General features: G+C 42.1%; 1 protein-coding gene across 1 annotated transcript in view; it reads right to left on the bottom strand.

The window, feature by feature from the left end:
* LOC309556272 (chloride channel protein C-like) overlaps positions 1–24,395 on the bottom strand; it is a 299,799-nt gene that overhangs the window by 26,813 nt on the left and 248,591 nt on the right. The window contains exon 16 of the mRNA XM_082258707.1: positions 6,995–7,085. Within this exon, the coding sequence (XP_082114833.1) occupies positions 6,995–7,085 (91 nt within the window). The remainder of the gene's footprint in view (positions 1–6,994; positions 7,086–24,395) is intronic.

Here is a 24,395-nt window from a genome sequence, read left to right as displayed (position 1 = left end):
TGTGTATCTGAATCCTTGTGACAGACAGAATATCTCTGTTCTATTGTTATTATCTCTACCAGATAGATGGGTCGCTACTGTATGTGTCACCCTCCAGTATATTAGTAGATGAACCTGTCTATTGCAATAGTTTATATGCAGCCTCCATTATTTTAGTTAACCCTGTGCTTTCTGGTATGGGATTCTATAGCTAGTTTCAGTTTTGGGCTCAATAACCAGCATAGTGTAATGCCAGGTTAAGCATCCAGCAACTACTTCTGGTAGTTAGAGGTCCAGTTGCATGACAGACTAAGGGACTAAGTGCTGAATAGATAGTTTGACTCTAAGTTTCAGTGCCACCCCAAGGTTTCTGTTGGTGAAAACCTGCATTCCAGGCTGGTTGGACAATGGATGGAAGGTTTTCCTCATCACTGCAGATCTTGTCTTCAGGTCTCCGACACCAAGACAAAAGACACATCGAGATCATCAACAGGGGCCCCTGAAACTGCAGTTTGCTGCAACATTTATCTGCAGGTATCTCTATTATTAACTATATGTATCTGGGTATATGTGCACAATTCTACCAGGGCCCTAGTTGGGCTCTTTCTGATAATAACTGTTTGCTGTGCGGCTCCATGGTCCTCTGTCCTTGCTAGTGACGGTGTGGGCGCCCTCTGGTGGCAAGTCCGGACCATTTGGTCGAAGGGCGGATATGACATCGGTGAAGCACTTCCACCCGGACTTGCCTATTTATTGCACAGCAGCTGTGTAATAGGAGTTTTGGCGCTCAAACACTGCAATTAAGGCAGGTAATTAAACTAAGCTTGAACAGCACACTGACAGGCAGATCTCTGTGACAAAGATGGATGTAAGGTAGGTGTATTTTTGGCAGATGACTATTATTATTTTATTATTTGATGGCTATATACTCTATGAGTATTATATGCTCTTATTTAAATATACCATTGTATTTAGGAGTCCCTCACTTTGATGGCAAGGTCTATGATATGGCCAATACATATGGATATATAAAGTGTACTCTGTGAAGCATCTGCCTCATGTATACAGTGGTTCTAACATAGGTAACTATAGAGATAGACATGGATCAATCTTGATTGTTTTGATCTTTTGGCTACAAGTTTCTTATGTTACTTGCTATTCTTTAATCCGCTTGCCCCTGGTTACTCTCTATTATCTTTATATATCTCTCTTTTGTAGACCCAATTGATGTAATATTAGACGAGGAATGTATCTGGTGCCTGTAATCTTGGGGTTCCCGTGATAATTTTGAGAGGATACTGACTCTGAATTCTCCCCCAAAATCTACATATTTGCAGTTATTCTATTGCATATAACCCCCTGCATATATCTGCCTGCACTGATCTGCCCCTCAATGAATGTGTCTGCCAAGGTCTCTATCGCAGCTGGGTCAGTACATATTGATTTTGGTTTTGTAGAATTGATTGTATAGCTAATGTGGAGAAATATATACATATGATGTCTTGAATGAAGCATTTGAAATGTTAATGTTTATATTAAATATACTCTTGTATATATTTTCTGTAGAAATATCGGTCTGCCTTGGTCTCTCTGGCCCTGAGGAAGCCCTGTTGCGAAACGCACTGGCTTGCTGGGGACCCTAGACTGTGCTATCTAGAGACCGTAACATCTAATGAGATACACTGTATCAGCATTCCCCATGGGAATATATTTCTACATATGCATTTTTCTTTTATCCAGTCTTTCTATGTAGTTATTGTATATTTCGTTTTTTGTCTTTTTTATATATAAATGTATGTTCAATAAAGAGAGCAATTTTAATGAATTATATGGTGGGATAATTGTGATCATCCTCTCTCCAATTGCCCATACAAAGCCCCATGTTTCTCTTAGTATTTTGTTGTACACAATAATAGGGGTTTGGGCACATTATCACGGCAATTGTTATTAATAACTGTTTGTACATTGGATGTATGTACTATTTTTGTATATAAATCTAGCATTATATCCACACTGGTGTGTGATTGATTAGATTATTGGTTCATTTCCCAGAAAGGGAATGCCCTCTATTTAGAGAGGCCCTGTCCTGGGTGGGGGCATTGGCAACTTGGCCTATTTCTTGTCATGTTCTAGTTCCTCTTGCTCCCATTCAATGGCCTTTCGTAGGATGACAGCCAATTTCACTGTGTTGTCAGTCCTCACTCAATCTCTCAAAGCGGTATTAAACCCAAAAAACAAAAATGACATTTATTACAGTTTACTAATCCCTAAAGTGATTGTAAAGTCGTCTATTACACCACTTGTACCTACAGGCAAGCCTATAGTAAGGCTTACCTGTAGGTACTGTGAATATCTCCTAAACTTGCATAGTTTAGGAGATATTCAGAGTGCAAGCAACCAATGACATTATCAGTGCATGCACTCTAAAGGTCTGGCGTAGAGTGGCAGACCTTTGGAGCCCGTGCCGAAAATCATGGCTTCCGCGTGCACGAGCGTGATGTCATCGCGCCCCTGGCGACTCATGTTGCCGAAGGTGGTAAACCTGGAAGGAAGATTAGGTGAAGATGTCAGCTGTCTCAGCACTGACATTGCAGCACTGGAGGGCTTCGTTCTAAGGTAAGTTTCACATAATGTGCTAGTATGCGATGCATACTAGCACATTATGACATTGCCTTGCAGGGTTTTCTTTTTTCCACCAGCGGTTTACAACTGCTTTAAGCCTAGTACCCTCGGGCAGTTTTTTTTTTCGTTCAACCCAGCAGGAAGATTTCCCCTGCTGTTTTATTGTGACCCCCTGCAAGAACACTCTGGTCAGCGCTCTCAGCCATTGGCTAAGAGCACTGATCGGGAGGCGATCGGCATACCTTTTTCAGTTATACCCCTTCGGCAGAAGCTGGCGGAACAGCCAGTTTCTGTCAGACCAACTCCAGTACACATGGGCCGAATGTCAAACGGTTTCTATTGAACCAGCCGATGCTACCTGACATTCGGTCTTGTGCATACTAGGCTTTTTCACCTGGTGATTCAGCTGGTAACACACTTTCTGTCTTAGGGTGCCTGCATTCTGGATGAAGTAGTTAAGCAGTCATCTTTCAACAGAGGCATTGTCAGTCTGGGGAGAGAGGGAAGGGCCGAACACCCCCCTGCTCAGCTCACAGCAGAACTCCCGAACAGGGGAAATGTTCTAACCCGAACAGCGAACCCCATTGAAGTCTAAGGGAGTCAAAAAAAGAAAAATCAAAATTGCCCATATTGAAGGCTTATATGCAAATAATTGGCCATAAAAAGGGGTATGGGGTATGGGTACTGCCCTGGGGGACATGTATCAATAAAATTAAAATAAAAATTGTTTTTTCAGGAGCAGTCATTTTAATGCAACAAATAAAATGAAAAATTCCTTTAAATATAGTGCCTGGGGGTCCCCTTAATGTACCTGTAAAGTGGCGCATCTGTAGCATGCATTACACATGCTACAGAAAAACAAATGACCTTTCTAAAGAAAATAAAAACCCATTTTAAATGACTCAAATCCGATTTAAAATGACTTGCGGTTACAATTGCTGACATCAGCTATTAAAAAATAAAGAAAAAAACAGTGTGGGGGTCCCCCCCAGTCTAAACCAGGGGAATCCCATGCCATTTTGTATTTTAAATTTTGGCATAGGGTCCCCCCCAAAATCCATACCTGGGCATTCAGCCTGGCAGGTCAAGAAAGAGGGGGGGGTAAGCAAGCGCGTTCCCTCCCCCTCCCCCTCCTGAATCATACGAGGCCACATGCCCTCAACATGGGGGGTGGGTGCTTTGGGGCAGGGGTGCTCTTTGGAGGCGAACTCCATGCCAAAATTGAAAAAGAAACGGCGTGGGCCCCCCCAAAATGCATTCCAGACCCTTATCTGGACACGCAGCCTGGCAGGTCAGAAAAGGAGGGGGCTAGCGAGTGCCCCCCCTCCTCCTGAACCATACCAGGCCACATGCTCTCAACATAGGGGGGGGTGAGTGCTTAGGGTCAGGGGGGCTCTGTCCCTCTGCCCCTAAGCACCTTGTCCCCATATTGATGGGAACAAGGGTCTCTTCCCCACAACCCTGGGCTCATTGGGTTTGGGGTCTGCGGGCGGGGGGGCTTAACAAGGGGGCCCCCAGATCCTGCCCCCCCCTCTCCCATGTGAATGAGTATCAGGTACATAGTACCCCTACCCATTCGCCAATAAAAGTGTCAAAAAGTAATAAAAGAGACACGTTTTTGACAATTCCGTTATTAAAAAAAAAATAAAAATAGTGTCCCTCAATGTAAATCCATCATCAATCATGCCGAACCAAGAAATAAAAAAAATGAAAAACACTCCCACCTCCTGGGAGGCCTCCCGTCGAATGTCTCCTCTGCACTTTGACATTTCTTATATAGGTAAGGGGTGGGGATACCAGTCCACATCACCCGGTGGCACCGCCCCTTTCTGAAGTTACATGCCCAGCTGCACCAGTCCATGACATCAGAAGGGGCGGTGCTACTGGGTGACATAGCCAGGTGGTCCCGCCCCTTACCTATATAATAAATGTCAAAGCACAGAGGAGGCATTCGATGGGATGACTCCCAGGAAGCGGGAGCGTTTTTTGATTTTTTTTTTTCTGGGTCAGCGATGCGGCGGGTGGCATGATTGATGATGGATTTACATCAAGAGACGCTATTTTTTTATTTTGTAAGAAAGAATTTGTCAAAAACTTGTCTCTTGTGTTTATTACTTTTTGACACTTTTTTGGTAAATGGGTAGATTCCAAAAAGGCCCCGCCTGCAGACCCCCACAGCCACAGCCCCCCTGCCCCAAAGCACCCACCCCCCTATGTTGAAGGCCTGGTATGGTTCACGAGGGGGGGGCTTGCTTGTCCCCCCTTTTCCTGACCTGCCAGGCTGCATGCCTGGAATCCAAACACAGGTGGACCGCTCTAGATGAGGTATAATTCAGGTGCAGGTCGGATCCGCCATCCGGATAGATAGTCAAACATAGAAGAAAGTGACCGCACTCCGAAAATTCAAATCAAAAAGGAGTAATTTTATTCTTAATCACAGGTATCAAAAATAATAAGACTGGTGAGACATGGGACAATAAAAGGTTGACGCGTTTCACGACACATGGTTATGAGTAAGCGACCCCTTGTGTCGTGAAACGTGTTAACCTTTTATTGTCCCATGTTTCACCAGTCTTATTATTTTTGATACCTGTGATGAAGAATAAAATGACTCCTTTTTGATTTGAATTTTCGGAGTGCGGTCACTTTCTTCTATGTTTGACTAGGCTGCATCCCTGGATAAGGGTCTGGTAAGGACTGGGGGGGGCCACACCATTTTTTTTCCTTTTTTTCAATAGCCATGTGCCAGCAATTGTAACTGCAAATCATTTTAAATGGGATTTGACATATATTTTTTCCCTTAGAAATTTTATTTTTGCAGATGCGCCACTTTACAGGCACATTAAGGATACCCCCCCCCCCCCCCCCGGGCACTATATTTAAGGGAATTACTTATTTTTTATTGCTGCACTTTAATCATAATTAAAAAGTACTGCTCCTAAAAAAACATGTATTGATACATGTCCTCCAGGGTACCCCATACCTCTTTTATGGCCAATTACTTGCATTTAAGCCTATAATATAAACAAATGCAAAAAACAAAAAGCAAAAAAAACAGCAAAAACATAAAAAAAAAAAAAAAAAACATTTTTCATTGTTTGTTTAAAAATTTAGCAAAACAGTTAACTTTTCTCCTTCACTAATGTGCGCTGATGAGGCTGCACTGATGGGCACTAATTAGGTGGCACTGATGAGGTGGCACTGATAAGTGGCAATGATGGGCACTGATGAGGTGGCACTAGTGGGCACTAATGAGGCTGCACTGATAGGAGGCACTTATGGGCACTGATAGGCAGCACTGATGGGCACTGATAGGTGACACTGATAGGCAGCACTGACCGGCAGCACAGATAGGTGACACTGATGAGGAGCCTCTGATTGGCAGCTCTGATGGGCAGCACTGGTAGGCACTAATTGTTAGCACTGGTGGAAATTGATTGGCAGCACTGGTGGGCATTGATTGGCAGCACTGGTGGGCACTGATTGCAGCACTGGTGGGCACTGTTAGGATGGCACTGATAATCAGTGCCCTGATTATCAGTGCCCATGCCCTTTAACACACGCCGGTTATGGAAAGAAAAGACACTAACCAGCTTGTGTTGCCATCTGTGATCAGCTGTCATTGAATACAGCTGTGATTGTCCCTTTACCCCAATCTTTGATCAGCTGAGTCCGAAGGACTCATCGATCACAGAGCGCCCTGCAGGGGGCATGTGGGCAGCGCATTCACTGGAGGACGTCCACATAGATGCCCTCCCAGCAAAGTAAGCCCGCACTGTAGCTGTCTTACAGGTATAGCGTGGGCAGAAAGTGTTTGAACCACACCCACTTTTGTTGTGGCATTTTTTTTTTACATACATAAGACCCACTTTGGATCTTGCACATGGGCACACTGATTTGTTGATACGCCCCTGGATTTAACATGACATGCACTTGAGACCTTTGTAGTGACGGTCTAACCTCAAAGGTGGGAGCGTGCCCAAAAGGGGGTGGTGAAGGTCTCACATAAGGATTTCACATTATCACTTTATGCATTTAAATATCTGGACTCTTTCTTGTGTTTCAGGAGTGCAGCACTTATTTTATAGCATTACTGAGGTGTTTTCTCATTATGTACTTGCAGCTTTGTGAGTTAACTAAATCTGTGAGCAGGGTTCATCTGTTTAATAATTTATAATCCTGCACACATTAAAGAAAGAAAACATATACAAAAACATTTTTAGTGCATTGTATACATTAGGCTGATACAATGGCAATGCTGTTTTTTGGTTTATAAATTTTTTTTTTCTGCACTGTGTTTACTATGCCTGCCCATCCCCAGTGATTTTTTCAGCAATTTAGAATGTTATGATCTTGGCCAGGTGATAAAATAATCTCCAAATACAGAACTTACCTGCTGGTACTGGAGTGCGGTTCTGAAATCAGCATCATCCTCTGTAGTTTGGAATATGTGACTGCTGGAAAGCAACATGTACAACTCCATCCTGTATAAAACAAAAAAAGAGATATTAATTAGACTGCTATGAAATCAATCATGCATGAAACAGGTCACAGTGGTTGCAGCATCTTTTAGATCCTGTATACTTCCACTAGTCTCTGTGTCTTTGTTCTCTATGACATTCATGCCCTCAGAATCATAGTTTAGACCATGGGTGTCCAACCTGTGGCCCTCCAGCTGTTTCAAAACTACAAGTCCCATGAGGCATTGCAAGGCTAACAGGTGCAAACATGGCTCCCAAAGGCAGAGGCATGATGGGACTTGTAGTTTTGCAACTGCTGGAGGGCCGCAGGTTGGACACCAATGGTTTAGACCAAATTGAAAATGTACAGTATTATGTCATCAACAAACCCAGATGTGTGGCAGCATAGGCTATGAGCTAAAACAGCAAGAGCCTTATGTGGCAGTATGCTCCTCCCGGTTTCATTCCACAATGCTACATTATAAATGTATACATTAAGTAATATACTGTAGTGTCCATACTATAAGAAGTCTCACCAATTGAATTAGATTTTCAATGCTCACTTACCAACCTTCACCCAGCTTAAAGTGTGTTAGTGGTGTCAATTCTCCATTTATCGTAAAGGAAGGTATGCCATAAGCAGAGTAGAGTTATTTCAGTGATACGTGGTCTAAAAAGGGTTTGTTGGGGGTCTGGTGAGGGCAGTGGCTTTCACAGACCAGGGAGTCAAGGTTAGGAAACATGGACATGGCCTGCAAGGAAGTTTCTTTTTTCGAAAATTCCTCCACTGTTTTAGAACAGCAACAGAAAGCTGACCTGACCTGGTACTGTACCTTTCCATAGAGAATACATGATTGATGGAGTAGGGAAGAAAAACAGACAAAATCCTTTTTTATATGGATCAAACTCAAAATTCCATATAGAACTACATATTACAAAGCTACTCTTATCCTACATCAATAATTCCTTTTTTTAATATTTTCTATACAGCTATGTCCATTTATCATGATCATTGTGGATTAGGGAACAATTATAGCCCAATTAGTAAATATTCGCTATGGAAATACATTTGTTATGCAACTTAAGACCATTTTTCATATTATATTCAGTTTTTCCTGATGGTTGCGGAAGAATAAATTTAACATATGTGCAACACTGTTATATTTTTGCTGTATATTTTAGCCATGGTTAGTTTACAAAACCCATAACAAGTGAAAACATTCATTACTTCTTACCAGAGTTGTATAAAGTACTCAAAACTCATACTTGAGTAAAAGTACAAGTGCCCGATCAAAAAGTGACTTGAGTAGAAGTGGAAGTGCTCGATCAAAAAGTGACTTGAGTAGAAGTACTAAAGTATTCAACATTTTTTTGTACTTAAGTATTGCAAGTAGTTTTTTTAAAAATGTTGCTACTCAAGTACTGACAGTTAAAGTACCAGTAGTTTTTAAAAAAAATGTGCTACTCAAGTACTGAAAGTAAAAGTACAAGTACTGTGTTATGTAGTTATTAAAGAAAGAAGTCAAACGTTTATTAAAGTTAAAGTTAAAGCTATTAAAGTTAAAGTTATTAAAGAAAGAAGTCAAAAGAAGTCAAAAGTCAAAAGTACACATGACATTATACACATTTTTTGAGCTTCATGAAACCTGCCATCTACTGTTCTGGCAGTGGTAATTTTTATAATAGTAACAAGTAACTATGCAGCACAAAAAAAAAATATCGGAGTAGAAGTATTGAAATCATTGAAAAAATGTAGTGAAGTAAAAGTGGAAGTAGGAGAAAAAAATTCTACTCTAGGAAAGTACAGATACCGCCTTTCGGTACTTAAGTACAGTAGTGAAGTAGTTCTACTTCGTTACTATACATCTCTGCTTCTTACCCTCAACAATTCTTTCACCGATTCCCTCTCTGTGAAATAGCACTCACATACACACAACATTTCTGGCTGATGACAAGCTGTGTCATCCACCCTGTTACTTCTCATGGTATGTTAGGAGGGTCCTAAAACCTGGAAATGCTTCTTGTTAATTAGATTCAGCATTGACACCACTTTGTTTCATATTTGTAAATTAGGACTCTTTCTGTGTTCGCCACCTGATTTTCACTTACAATGCAATCTAAGCTATCATCACTAGAACTGTAGAGTAAAGGCACGGAGGTTCCTGGGGTAATTCTCCAAAGTAGCCACTGATTGTCAATGTAGTTTAGGTCAGGGACCTTGTAGTGAGAGTAAGCAGTGTAGTTACCTAGGTAATCACTAGAAGTCCCCAGAGTAGTGAATGGAATATACTATAGATAGTGATAAAATGCTGTCATGTCCTTGGCAGTGTGGGGCGTCTTGGGTAGAGGGCACCTATAAATAGTCCAGCAGCAATCTGTCTGAGGAGTTGATCATGGAAAGCAGTGCAAGGACCAAACCATGCAAAGTTTTAATCATTAAAAAATCTAGTTCCTGGGAGTTTCCCCTTAAGAAGAAGTAAGGAAGGAGAGGTGCAGGAGTTATGGGAATATCCAAATCCCTTGGGTAAGAGATGTAGAACAAACCCCTAAAGGTATAAGCTGCTACCTGACTCATATCTCATGTGTGTTGTTATCTATTTGCATGAAACTTGAGCTGGGGAAGGTTGCTATGGTGGTCCATTGCCATAAGACCTGAGGAACGTATAGAATGGGCTACTAGTGGTGCTAGTTAGGCCAGCCTGAGGGCATCCTAAGGTTACCTCTGTAATGGTGCTTAGAGGAGGATGCAGTGCCCAAAGCACCTCATTCAGTCTATGGGGCCAAACTATGCCAGGCAGGAATAGATTAAAGAGTACAGCTGCTCCCTGTTAAGGCCGTACACACGTACCGATTGTCGGCCGTAAATATTCGGCCAACGTCCGATCGGCCGATTGTCGGCTTGTTAGTATGATGCTTCCGACAACCGACTGTGACTTTTCGGCGGGACAAAATCTGGTGTGCAGGCTATAAAATTTTTGTAGGCCAACAAAGAATGGCCGATTGTTCGTCAGTCAGTACAGTTTTCGGCCGACAAAAAGCAGATGAGCAAGACTGGGCATGCTCAGAGAAGAAAAAACACACAGAAAGTTAACCATCACATGACATCACTTCTGCAGTCGGTTGTTGTTGGCCGACAAAATTTGTGTGCAGTCTTTAGCACTTTTCAACCAACACAACAACACTGGACAAAAGACGGGCCGAACGGTCGGCCGACAATCGGTGCGTGTGTACGGGGCTTTAGTGCAGCTTTCTCACTCACTGCGCTATTGTGTCCCCCTTCCAGAACACATTGATTGAATGCCAGTTTTTGTTAGACGGGCTTCTGTCAGACAGATTGCAGTAAACACTGGCCAAATGTTGGCCGGTTTCTGTTGAAGCGTGTTGAAGAGTGTCTTAAGTGTGTTATTCATGGGATTACAAGGTGAAAACATAGGAAAAATATGAAAGCTGCAATATATTACATTTTCTTTTGGGTCTAGTTATACTTATTCAGCAACAGGGCTTTCATCCACTACATGCATGCTCTTGGCACTGTACTAACATGGCAAATGTATTATCTACAGGACATATTGACCAATGTTACTATTCCCGGTTAATGTCAAAATTATAAATATGTTATATTGTAAACACAGGTATTGAAAAATTACTGTAGGCCTTTAATCATAATAAAATCTTAACTGGAATGTAACAGTTGAATAATATATGTGTGTAACTGTTTGGTGGCTGGGGGGGATATAGAATATAATTTATATCATAATAGAAAACTATTATTTAACATAGTTATGCTGATTAAAACATAGCAATGTACAGCAGGGCAGGGCTGCTAATGCTGACCAACCAGATTCCTCTTATTTTCTATTATAATCATCCTCTAGTAAGTATTCAGTAAATCAACCCCAAACACTCTTTTAAATAAAAGTAAACAAACATTTTAAAGCATGGATGGCGTCAGTAGGACAGTAGACGATGTCAGTAGAGCAGTGAACATGTCAGGAGGACAGTGGATGGTGTCAGTTAGTAGAACAGTGGGCAGTGTCAGTAGCACAGTGGACTTTGAGGAAATCTGCATCAGACAGTGTAATTAGAGTGTGCCCAGGCAAAGGGAAATTTAAATAAACCCCACAACAGGGCTACTTACAATAGATAGGTAAAAAACAATAATAAGTGTAGGTCCGGAATGCCAGTTGAAACGGGCCGCAGGAGCTGCTGGTACTGCCAGGTGGAATGTGATATTCCACCTGGCAGTACCAGCAGCTCAAGTGGCCCATTCCCACTGGCATTCCGGACCTTCATTCATTGATGTGCCTTTTTTTACCTATCTATTGTAAGTAGCCCTGTTGTTGGGTTTCTTAACCACTTCCCGCCCACCCTATAGGCAATTGACGGCGGGAAGGTGGTTGTATTATCCTGACCCGCCGTCATATGACGTCGGGCAGGATAATGCGCAGAGTGGCGATCAGTGCTGCGGTGTGTCACTCGGACACACCGCATCTCCGATCTTGGTAAAGAGCCTACTGATGTAGGCTCTTTACCATGTGGTCAGCTGTGACCAATCACAGCTGGTCACATAGTAAATAGGAGGAGCTGTTGATCGGCTTTCCTCAGTTCGTGCCCGACAGGCACGAGTAGAGGAGAGCCGATCTGCAGCTCTCCTGACTAGGGGGGTCTGTGGGGGGGGCCACTAGAGCCATATGTGGCCATGGATGCCCACCCATGGCCACCAGGGATGCACACCCATGACCACCAGGGATGCCCACCATAGCCACCAGGGATGACAGTCAGGGCTCAGGGAGCCTGCCAGTGTCCTCCCCAACAGTGCTGCCCACCATTGCCATCTGTCAGTGCTGCCCACCAGTGCAAATCATTGCCATCTATCAGTGCCTCCCACCAGTGCCCATTATTGTCCACCAGTACCACCTATCAGTGCCCATCAGTGCCACCCATCAGTGTCACTATCAGTGCTGCATATTAGTGCCCATCAGTGCCGCCTATCAGTGCCCATCAGTGCCGCCTATCAGTGCCGCCTATCAGTGCCCATCAGTACTGCATATTAGTGCCACCCCATCAGTACCACCCCCATCAGTGCCTCCTCATCAGTGCCTGTCAGTGCGGCCTCATCAGTGCTCATCAGTGCAGGAAAAAACGTATCTATTTACAAAATTGTATAACATAAACAAAAAAACTTTATTTTTTTTTCAAACTTTTCGGTCTTTTTTTTTTTCAAACTTTTCAGTCTTTTTTTATTTGTTTAGCAAAAAAGAAAAAACATTGCGGTGATCAAATACCACCAAAAGAGAGCTCTATTTGTGGGAAAAAAATTACATAAATTTGGTTTAGGTACAGTGTTGCATGACCGCGCAATTGTCATTCTAAATTCAACAGCGCTAAAAGCTGAAAATTGGCCTGGGCAGGAAGGGGGTGTAACTGCCCTGTATTGAAGTGGTTAAAATACACAGTCTTACTGCACTTAGAGGCGCTTCTCTGCTTTTGTTTTTGTCTGTATATACCCAGAGTCCTAAACTCCACCAAGAAGCATGCCCTAGTGCAGTGATGGCGAACCTATGGCACGCGTGCCACCGCTGGCACGCAGAGCCCTCTCCCTGGGCACGCGAGCTATAGTTCTCTGAGTTGCTCCAGCTGGGCACACAAAAGCTCCACACACTTCACTGAGAGGAAAAGGCGCCCAGTGTCCACGCACTGTCCCGGCACTGCCCTTCCTCCTCCAGATCACTCACATTACTTTTACTCAGAGAACAACTCTTTGGAGAAAACGCTGCAGGACAAAATCACAGACCCAGCAGGAAGGGCGGCCAATCTCCTCCTCCAGCAGTGGGATGAACAGCCAATCGACTGGGCGGCCAATCACCTCCTTCGTCCAGGGAATAAACAGCCAATCGACTAACGTGGGAGGAGAAGTGGGTGCTTGTTTGCCCGGAGGTTGCCGAATGCACCCGCTTCAATCCATTGGGGAGAAAGCCCAGAGATGAGTTCAGAGCTGCTGGTAATGAGCTGCGCCATGACCGTTTTCTGTGCTATGGGCGTTTGCTATAGGTGTGTGGGCAGAGGGAGCATGATGGGCTACATGAGTGTCACTGCACCACTGCCATATCCCAGCAGAGGGGGGAGGGGGTGTTGAGCTGCAGAGCGGGGACCAGATGTGTGATGGAGAGGAAAGTTTGCCATGAGTTGTATGGAGGGTGGGATGCATTGTGAGTAGGTGTGCTATGAGTTACATGATGATGTGTAATGTGTAGCTCACTGATGTGATGTAGCCAGACAACAGAGTTGTAAGCTGAAGGACAATACATATTATGTACTTGATTAGTTTACAGTGTGATGGAGTAGTGCGATGTGCTGCATGGCGATGGATGTTGGCACTTTGAAATAAATAAGTTGGTTTTGTGTCGCAGTTTGGGCACTCGGGCTCAAAAAGGTTCGCCATCACTGCCCTAGTGCCTTGGACATTTTTGGACTTACTAGGGACTTATACCTTATAACTATATTTCTTTCATATTAGATATTATGACCTAGCCTCGGAACCTATAACCTCCTTTTTTTGTTTGTTGACACCAACGCTGATACTATCTATATGTACTGTATTTTTAGACGATCTGTCAAACCATAATATAAGAACAAGTAATATGTATAATGTGAATTTACTCCAAGTCAAAAGTTCAATATTTTAGCTGGACACTGATCCACTTTTGTTTCTTCAAAGTACATCGTACTTCAAAATGAAAGCAACTCATTTGAATAAAAAAAATATTCATGCAGCCAAGACCTTTCACATCCATGTATCTTAATGAGATGCAAAGAACATATTTACATAATTCCAAACCAAGATCTAAGATGTCTCTCATTCTAGGAGAAAGCATTCAACTTTCATTATTATATACAGTGAAATTTCTATTACACTAAGCTGGGATCATCATTCTTTAGTCACATAGTTAAGCTTAGAGTATCACTACTATAAAGAAGTTTATAGGTTGACAGGCATATATTTCAAACCTTCGCAATATCTCAAAAATGCAAGAACAGCTTGTAAACTGGAGGTTTATGGTATGTGACATGCTTTATTGGGAGACAGGAGCAAAAAAAGTGAAAGTTTGTATTCTATGGACCACAAACTTTTTACCAGTGTTGCTAAAAGCATTATAAAGATGTTCCCTTTTCTGATTTGGAAATAGTTTAAAACAGCAGTTACTTGCTTCAGCAGTTTTGTTGCTTGGTAATGAAGTGCACTGCTCTAAGCAACTTCCATCGAGAATTACCCAAAGTGTTTTAGGAAACGCAAGCACATTTTGGCTACTCATAAAAGCATATGCAAACATAAAAAGGAAACTGAATATTTATGATAGAAATATAAGAATGTCACACTATGCCGCAATAGAACAGATCAGTTACATTTGGGTCAATGTCAAGGAGTATCTCTTTTTAACATTGACAATGTCATATGTAAATATCACATCATCTAAATCCTGCTTGGCACATCATTAGCTGTAATATAGCATATGAAATATTCCTGGCATGTCATTATGACACAGCAGAGTGCCGGGTCACCGGCTAGGATTTAGTTCATGTCGGTGACATTTTGCTTTCTCTGTTTCATTCTAGAAAAGATGAAAAGGATTTTTGCTTATAAAAACCCAATTACCTTCCTGACTTTGAAACAAGTTCACTGCACTAGCACTTCCAAAAAATGCACATAATTGCATAATTACTATTCCTGTGCCCATCTATCATACACCAAACTAATTAACCAACACATGAATAGATGTATATTCTAGGGCATTAACTAAGGATGTTGATTATTTTTACTTTTCAAAAACATATTCTTTAATCATATGTATAAAGCCTTATGCTGTTATGATGGAAATCAGGAAATTATACAGGTTTGAAAAATAAATGCATACTGTTGACACACGGAAAATCTACAGGATATTTATGCGACTTTGTTGTACCTGTCACTTATTCTCTGCATTTGAAAATGCCAGATCCTGGGTGCTATGTTAATCAAAAGTGATCAAAAGGGCTGGTAGAGCATTCATATATACTGTATATATGCTTACCAGTGTTGGGGTAGTTACTCAAAAAATGTAATTAGTTACTAGTTACTTCTGTAAATTGTAACAAGATTACTTTACTAGTTACTGCATTTGAAAAGTAACTTCACTACTTATTACTTTACTTTCCTCTTTCTTTATTGACCGTGTAGAAGAAGATACATGACACTCTTTCTGCATAGAGTTTGTTGTATAAACACAGGCTTTGGGAAACATGAGAACAAAACCTGAAAAAACAGAATAAAACATAAAGTGCAACAAAAACTTCATCCCTCTCTATTCTTCGAAATAACGATTGTATCGCACAGCTTGGGTAACGCAGGAAAGCGCATTCCTATAGCCTAGTAAAGTAGTGTAGTTACCTCCTATAGCCTAGTAAAGTAGTGTAGTTACCAATATTAGTATTGTAACTAGTTACATTAGTTACCAAAAAAAGTAATGTAGTTACTGTAATCAGTTACTTTGTAACTAGTTACCCCCAACACTGATGCTTACCCACACCAAGGGGTTGATTTAATGAAACTGGACACTGCAAATTCTGGAGCAGCTCTGCATAGAAACCAATCAGCTTTCATTTTGTTGTCAAGAGCAGGAAGGTTCCCTCTGGATGGGATTTTTAAGGGCAATAATATAGGGTACAGAGGTTGCGAGAAAGGTTTGTATAAAATAAGTATCCAAAGTGTATTACAAATTTGTAATAAACTTTGGATACTTATTTTATACAAACCTTTCTTGCAACCTCAGTACCCTATATTATTGCCCTTAAAATCCCATCCAGAGGGAACCTTCCTGTTCTTGTTATTTAAATTTAGGGATGTGGGCATTTCTTTAGTTTGGCTGTTTTACCCATTGGCTCAATATGTTCTAATTCCATTTTTTTGTCAAAAGTTAGTTGAACAAGTTGGAGTAATGCCTCGTACACACGCATCGATAGTTGGCCGTGAATTTTCGGCCAACGTCCGATCGGACGATTTTCGGCTTGTTAGTATGATGCTTTCGACAACCGACTCCGACTTTTCGGCCGAACAAAATCTGGTGTGCAGGCTATAAAATTTTTGTTGGCCGTCAACAGAACGGCCGATTTTCCGTCAGTCAGTAGAGATTTCGGCAGACAAAAATCTGATGAGCAACACTGGGCATGCTCAGAGAAGAAAAAACACACGGAAAGTAAACCAGCACATGACATCACTTCTGAAGTTGGTTTTTGTTGGCCGAGAAAATTTGTGTGCAGTCTAGAGCACATTTCAACCAACACAACTACACTGGACAAAAGAGGAGGATAATCGTTGCGTGTGTACGAGGCATTAGAAGATGATTGGCTATCATGCAAAGCTGCACCAGATTTTTCACTCTCCGGTTTTAGTAAAGCAACCCCCAAAGTCTTCATTTGGGGACCATTAACATGCTTATTTTAAAAATAGGAGCATATTTAAAAAGCAGTGAATGTGCCATTCACCAAACATTCGCTGCAGGTGAATAAATGACTGTAATTTAAAACACATGCACCAGGAAGCAAGCATAGCAAAACTAAAAAGGTAGCCCCAAACTCCAAAAAAGTCAAGCTGTTGAGTTTATTGATATAGATGGCTCCAAGCACAGTCCCCTCACCTTGGCCACTCCCCACTGACACGTTTCCCTTTCACCCTAATTGGGCTTATTCATAGAGGTAGCTACCTCTATAACAAAAGCTCAATGGGGGATTAAATGTGTCAGAGGGGCATAGCCTAGGGTGGGGACTGTGTTTGGAGCCATCTATATCAATAAACTCAACAGCTTGATTTTTATGGACTGCAGTTCTTTTAAATTTTTCTATGCTTGCTGAGCTGGATGAACTCTTATAGACCAGCAACCGGTGCAGTGGAGAACCTGAGAGGCAAGTATGGGGCTTGGGGTGGTGCAGTTTTTCTTTCCTGAATCATTACATGCACCAGAAATATTTGTGTGTGGTGAATGTTTGGTGGATGACACATACACTGCTTTATAGATATACACATTATGTGTTTGCATCTGAGACAAAACTATATAGTGTAACTGAGTCTGTAAACTATAAATCCAATTTACATGCTGCCCTAGACACACGTGGTGATTGTAAAACAAAAATGGACAAAGGGGGCAGATAGCACTTCTGCCACTGCAGCTTAGAGATTAAGTGAGTGAGCTAGGAGGACCTATGGACCATAGATATTCACCTGATGGTGGGAGAGAAAGGCAATTTTACTTGTAGATTATTGACCAAAATTATTGTAAATGCTCACCTTGTAACACAACCCATTAAAGGTAAAATAGAAACTGAAAGGAAAACATTTGTGTATAGATATTAAAAAAACAAATACCTTTTTTCCCCCTGTTTTATATATGATCACATTCCCTCTGTTCTCAGCTGCATAGGAGCTGGGGGGAGGAGAAACAGCAACACACTGATCTTCCCAGTGAAAGGCAGGGGGGGGGGGGGCGGATGGGGTCAGGACAAGTCTGATGATTGGAGAACAGGCTGAGTTCCCAGCACAGCTAGAGAACTGACCACAGTGTGTTCTCCTGCTTAGTGTGATCAGTTTTTAACAGGAAACCAAAAGGACTGTCAGGAACACCAGGGATTTTACACAAAGGAAGCAATACAAAGAGAACGGGATACTTTTTCAAGTACATATTACAGCAGGCTCATATGAAATGTTGGGTTTACATTCTCTTTAAAGACAGACGCTGCCTGCCTGGAGGCTTGCTTTGAATTAATTACCTGACTCGTATATCTGTGTATGTACATTTCAGCTTAAAATATTATTTATTGTAAACATCAGACTTTTTGTAACACAGCAGAAAAGGAGACAGAGGAAAAACATGTGAACAGGAGCCTAAAGCGCCACCTGTTGGTCCAGAAAAAGAATACAGCATTTTAAAAAGAATATTTATTAGTCCTGACTGTAAGAAAAAATAAAGAAAGAAAATGCATACAAAACCACTATGTTTCATAATTCATTGACCTAGAACATGTTCCAGGGCAGTTCAATATTTAAAGACTTTTTTGGCTGCTTGCTTCCAGGTCAGTGATCCACAATAGTGTGGCCAGGATCAGAATGGAAGTCCCACAGCCGGCAGTTTTACACATCAAATCAGCAATGACAACTCCCATATTTCAGTGCTTAGGGTTCACATTAATATCTGGCAATTACCTTATTTTGTTTTATACATGTTATTACAAGCTCTTTTATATAACATCTCATAATTTAGGCTTACTGGTCCTTAAATGCTATCCCTTGTAACACACAGCTGTGTCAATGAAAATGGTATATGATGACTTCATCAGTGACTACTGTTGGCATAATATCATGATAAGTCAGAATTTGGTGCATTTAGTACTGCACCTGCTCTGTACTCATGTTTTACCTGCATATACAGCTCAATAAATAGCTGTTGAAGTTAGGTTTATAATAAATGGCTGAGATGCTAGAGCTCTGGACCACCTAGCTGGAGCAGTGAACGTTTATTGAAAGCAAGCCTTAATATGCTCCACGCCTCTTCTGAAATTGAAGCATATTTGAAATGCAGTTATTAAAGCTTCATTCATGATTGTTAGCTTAGCAGGAAATCACACTGTGTGGGCACATATTTTAATCAAGGTTCTATTTCACTCCCTAAACGACTACCTTGTGGTTTTCTATTGCAAAAATCATCTGTATGCTGTATTAAAATGCTTGGACCCAAAATGGTAATGTAACAGAAAAAATAGGTTATTTTGTAAAATTAAAAATATGATTTTTTTTCTAAATTGACAACACATAGAGGAGAATTTACTAAAACTGGAGCAGATGTGTAGACCAACATATTAGCTTATAACTTCAGTTTGTTCAGTTAAGCTTTGAAAATGAAAGCTAGAAACTGATTGGTTGTCATGCATAGCTGCTCCAGTCTTAGGCCCCATTAACCACTTAAGTCCCAGTGACAGGTACTCTTTATGGAGGGATCGAGGGTCTAAAAGACCCTAGACCCCTCCACTACACTTCCATGTATGCAAAACGCCGAAAACTGCGTTTTTGCATACAGCTGTTGTTTAAATTTGCCGCTTTTTGCAGCACAGTAACCCGGAAGTGACGTCATGGACGCCGCCTCCGTGATACGTCATCGGAGACCCGATCAAAGCCGTTTCCGCCATTGATCGGGACTCCATCCAGCCGGCGGACGTCCCGGACGTCCCCTCCCGCTCACCCGGGTAACGATCGAGCGGCTCCCGAGCCGCATCGGTCGTTACGGACGGAAAGCCGACCGTTGGCTGTAAACCACGGTACCGGGATGATGCCTCTAGATAGAGGCATCATCCCGGTATACCCCCGCAAAGTCTGCCGACGTATAAATACGTCGATATGCGGTAAGTGGTTAACATCTAGTGTCTTGTAAATGCATATTTCTGCACGCATTTTTGCACAACACATGTGTCGCCAGGCTGGTGGGGTTGTTGTGCCTGCGGGGGTAGCTGCTGTGTGGTTGCTGCATTAACTTGCTGGTACTGGGTCACATGTGAGGCCTACCCCATGTGGGTTCTTCTGAGCTATGTTAAGCACTTTGTTATAGGGTCACTTAGCTACACACACAGGGTACCTTTCCTTTTTGTTGTTTTATTCAATACCTTGGGACAAGGCTGAGGCTGCCATGAGGGAAATACTCAAACTTCAAAGCAGGCCACTATATTTAGAGATGAATGTATACCATGTACACTGCACTGCAACTGTTCTCCAGTTAACTATAGGTTCTCCAATGTCAATGTGCATCTTCTCTGTAACTTGCCTTTTTGAAGGACACGCTGAGCCAATGTTCACATCCACCTGTCCAGCACTTTCCACTTCTACTCCCAAGTAGCGGACTGGGCCCCACTGTGCACTCTTCACGGGGTCCACACATGCAATTGGCTTAACTCTTGAACTTCCATACCTCTGTACAGGATGGGGAACCTCTGCAGTGTAATCCGCTCAGATGGGAGACAGATTGCTGGCGGAAGGAGTGCCGACAACATCTGCTTTGCTATTTAAGGTCGTACCACCTATAAAAGGGACAGCCTATCTACAGGCTGCTTGTTACACTTCTGTCACTCTTGGCAAATACTTGTGACGTCTTCATACCCCAAAGTGCTAAAGACCTACTCGGTGAACTATGTGTGTGCCGGTTACTTATGATACAGCTCTTTAATACATTCAGACCAAGTAAGGACAACGTTTTAATACTTTACTTGGAAAAGTGCAAAAGACTAGCTTACAGTGCAACATACAAGTGCAAGGTATTTCCTATATCTAACTAGACATTAGCGTGCTGCCCCAGCATGCCAAAAAATAATGCAATCCAGCAATCAAAGTCTTAAAGGTTAAGGATAAACGTCTCTGTTCCAGGCCGTGATAGGCAACATTCTCCTACTTCTACAGATCTCTTTGTCTGTCTCCCTCCCTTACAGGTCTCACAAACCAAGGTTGCACTGGAACTCCTTGGTTTCTCTCTATTGCGGGCTCTCTCCTATGGGGCCGACTGACTCACTCCTTGTGAACCGAACCACTTTTCCATTTTTATATCACACAAGGCAAGTGGGCCAGACCCAGACCCAAACCCAGACAGGAACCCTCCAAAAAGACCAAAAGACCAGGCAAAGCATTAACCCTAGCCCTCCCAGCCGGGAACAGCACCTACTGACTGATTCAACCTGCTTACCCATGTAGGGCAGCCCATTAACCTTAATGGACTGCCCTCTGCTCAATAAATGTGCCAAAGAAGCTCCAGAGCCTCACCATGCATTGAGTTTTACTAAATGTGTGTTTGTCACGCGTTTGTTGCATGTTTGGCCCTACACAAAAATGTATGTCTACTAGCTGTGTTTGGGATTTTGTGTGACTCAGCTAAAATGCTAACAACTTCTGGAAAAAAGTTTCCAGATATTAGTTCTAGGTATACTGTTGGAAAGCAGGAATACTTCTTTTTTACACTCTCCATCCCGTCCTTAGTGCAGCTTGCCGACCATATACTGTAGATATACAGCGGCAAGGGGGCTCTCCTGCACTGGATCACGTACCTAGTACGTGATCCAGCACTTCGGAGTTCAAGGCACTCTCGCGTGCCGACGAGAGCCTGCTTTCACTGTGTTTAGACACAGAAGGAGCTGATTGGCGGTTATGGCCGATTTGATGTCCGCTGGCACCCGCCGATGCTTCAGTACACTGACAGAACAGTGGTCTGCCTTTGTACATAAGGAAGATTTGTGCCCCTTTGATTGCCCCTGATTTAACCCCTTCTTTGCCAGTGTCATTAGTACAGTGACATTGCATATTTTTTAGCACTGATTACTATATTGGTGTCACTGGCCCCCAAAAAGTGTCAAAAGGGTCAGTTAGTGTCCTGACTGTCTGCCACAATATTGCAGTCTTGCTATAAGATGCTGATTGCCATCATTACTAGTAAAAATATATAAATAAAAAATATTCCATAGTTTGTAGGTGCTATAACTTTTGTGCAAACCAATCAATAAAGTAACAGCTGTATAGTATAACCATCCAAATTAATCTCACGCCCCTTTAAGAGCAGGAAAATAACTATAATCCAGTTTCCAATAGCGATAGACACACCCCCTCCAAACGTCACGTCACATTACGTAGTACTACTGGATTATAGTTATTTTCCTGCTCTTAAAGGGCCGTGAGATTAATTTGGATGGTTCTACTATACAGCTGTTACTCTATCAGAATAAAGAAAATGAATTTCTATATATAAATACCTCTCAAGGTGCAGAAGTAACAGCTTACCAGATTTCATCTTCACCAAATGACCCATTTCATAGCACATCTTTAATTTCAGCAAAAAATTAAAATACTGGATTTTTGGCAAGTGGCCATTAATCCGTGTACCTGAGGTGCACAGCTTGCATTGGGCAATATACTATCTACTGCAGATATCCAGATTTTACATTGTTTGGTGGTTCCTTCAAGTCCTGCCTCTTTATTCATCCTGTTGATTGATGAGCCTGTCATACTCTGGTTCTCTGGTAAGCAGATACACGGTTGGTGCTGGCACTGAGCACTGGCGTGGGACACCATTAAGTCTACTTGGCACTGCTGTCACTTAATATGAAAGCTGTCGTTGGATTCAATAGCTTCATTACTTGTTTGGCTTTGAAAGCTTGTTTTTTTTTTGTTTTTTCGTATTTTATTAAGCTACTAAAAGGTATTATTTTGACAAGACTATTTTCTGCCTCTTCTACCCTTGCATATAATTCTGGCTAACAGGGTATAGCATAATTTTTTTTTTCTGCTTGCTCCCTCCCCACAGGTAACGGTTTTTGAACATGCTGGAATTTTTCTGTGATGCAAGTAAGTGTGATGTATGCTGTTTCTATATCATTCATTAGTATATACGTTCCCAGGAAACAATTGTGCTCATATAAAGCCTTTGTACAGACAAAATCACAAGCAGAAAAATCAGCACAAGGGATATAACTTACACTCAGTAGAATTTCTTTCTTGTGCTGATTTCTCTTCTAGTAGTGGAAATCTTCCTCCATCCTGCTCCAACCCCCCCCAACTCCTGCTGCACCAGAGGATTATTACAATAAGCACTCATCAAGACAATCTGACCATGCTCACCCTTTCAGCCTAGCTGCCCCATTCATAGACACCATACTACTGCTCTATGTATGAAACAGAATGTAGGACAGGAGGATGATTAATATCTCTGATCCCTCCAATCACAGATCTGGTTCATCAACTGTGTTTCATTCAAAAAGCTTTAGTACAGCTTTTATAAATGGCAGAGCTGGGCGAAATTATGGGCATTGAATGGCTCTCTTGATGAGAGCTTGTGATAGCCCGTTAGTTGTATTACCCCCTGCTGCACCAGAAGATTATGGTGGCAAGGGTGGGTGGAGACAAGAGGGAGAAAGATTTTCACTAACAGAAGAGGAATCAGCACAAGAGACACATCCTACTGACTATAAGGCTGGGTTCACATATATGCAAATTGGATGCATTTTACACCACATCCAATTTGCATAACATGCGAGTGTGACCAGCTTTTAACCACTTAAGCCCCGGAAGATTTTACCCCCTTCCTGACCAAGCCCTATTTTGCGATTCGGCACTCTGTGACTTTAACGGACAATTGCGCGGTCGTGCGACGCTGTACCTAAACCAATCCTTTTTTTCCCACAAACAGAGCTTTCTTTTGGTGGTATTTGATCACCTCTGCGATTTTTTGATCATGCGCTATAAACAAAAAAAGTGCGTAAATTTTGAAAAAATAACAATATTTTTCACATTTTTTTTATATGAAATTCCCCAAAAAAAATGTAAAAATCTAAATTTTTTAACATTTTTGGCCAATTTGTTTTCTGCTACATATGTTTGGTAAAAAAAATCGCAATAGGTGTATTTTGATTGGTTTGCGCAAAAGTTATTGCGTTTACTAACTACGGTAAAGATTTTTGCCATTTTTGTTGTTTGTTTATTAAACGAGTAATGGCGGCGATCTGTGATTTCTTTTGCAGGACCGCGACATTGTGGCAGACAGATCGGACCCTTGACTGACATTTTTGACACTTTTGGGGGTACCAGTGACATTACTACAGTAATCAGTGCTATACATATGCACTGTTACTGTAAAAATGACACTGGCAGGGAAGGGGTTAACTTTATTAGAGAAGGAGGGGTTAAGTGTGTTTCTAACTGTGCAGGGATGTGGCTGTTCATGTAACAGCAGAGATCAACGGTCCTACATAGCAGGACCGTTTGACCTCTGCTGTTACACAAGGGAGAATGACAGGCGGCTGTGTTTACATTAGCCGCCTGCCTTTCTCACTCAGTAACTGACGATCGCGAGTGACCGGCGGACACTCGCCCCCTATTGGCTCACAGGCTAGTGACGTACCGGTACCTCACTTTGCCTGCATGGGGCTGACCGCCGCAGTATATGTACTTGCGGCGGTCGGCAAGTGGTTAATGGAGCTGGTTCACACATGTCCAGGGTGGCTGCTGTGAAAGTTTGAAAAGGGTCCTGTGTGTTTTTGGGTTTGGTTCAGCTGCGAATTCAGGAAACAAAATGCACATGAATCGGTGAACACAAACGCACCGGACTCCGGACTGTATCCCCCAGTGGGACATGTGTGAACCCACCCTAAGTTATGTCCCTTGTGTTGATTTTACTGTTTAAAATTTTGGCTGTGTTTAAGTTAGTGGTTTAACAACCAGATTGATCAGATTGATGTCAATATGTAAAAAAACTATTTGGCTAATTTGAACAGCAAAAAGCAAGC

This window comes from Pelophylax lessonae (genome assembly GCF_965119305.1).
Source record: "Pelophylax lessonae genome assembly, chromosome: 5".
In the NCBI taxonomy this organism is placed as follows: Eukaryota; Metazoa; Chordata; class Amphibia; order Anura; family Ranidae; genus Pelophylax; species Pelophylax lessonae.
The sequence above is the reverse complement of the archived record's forward strand: the minus strand, read 5'-3'. Positions and strand labels throughout refer to the sequence as shown.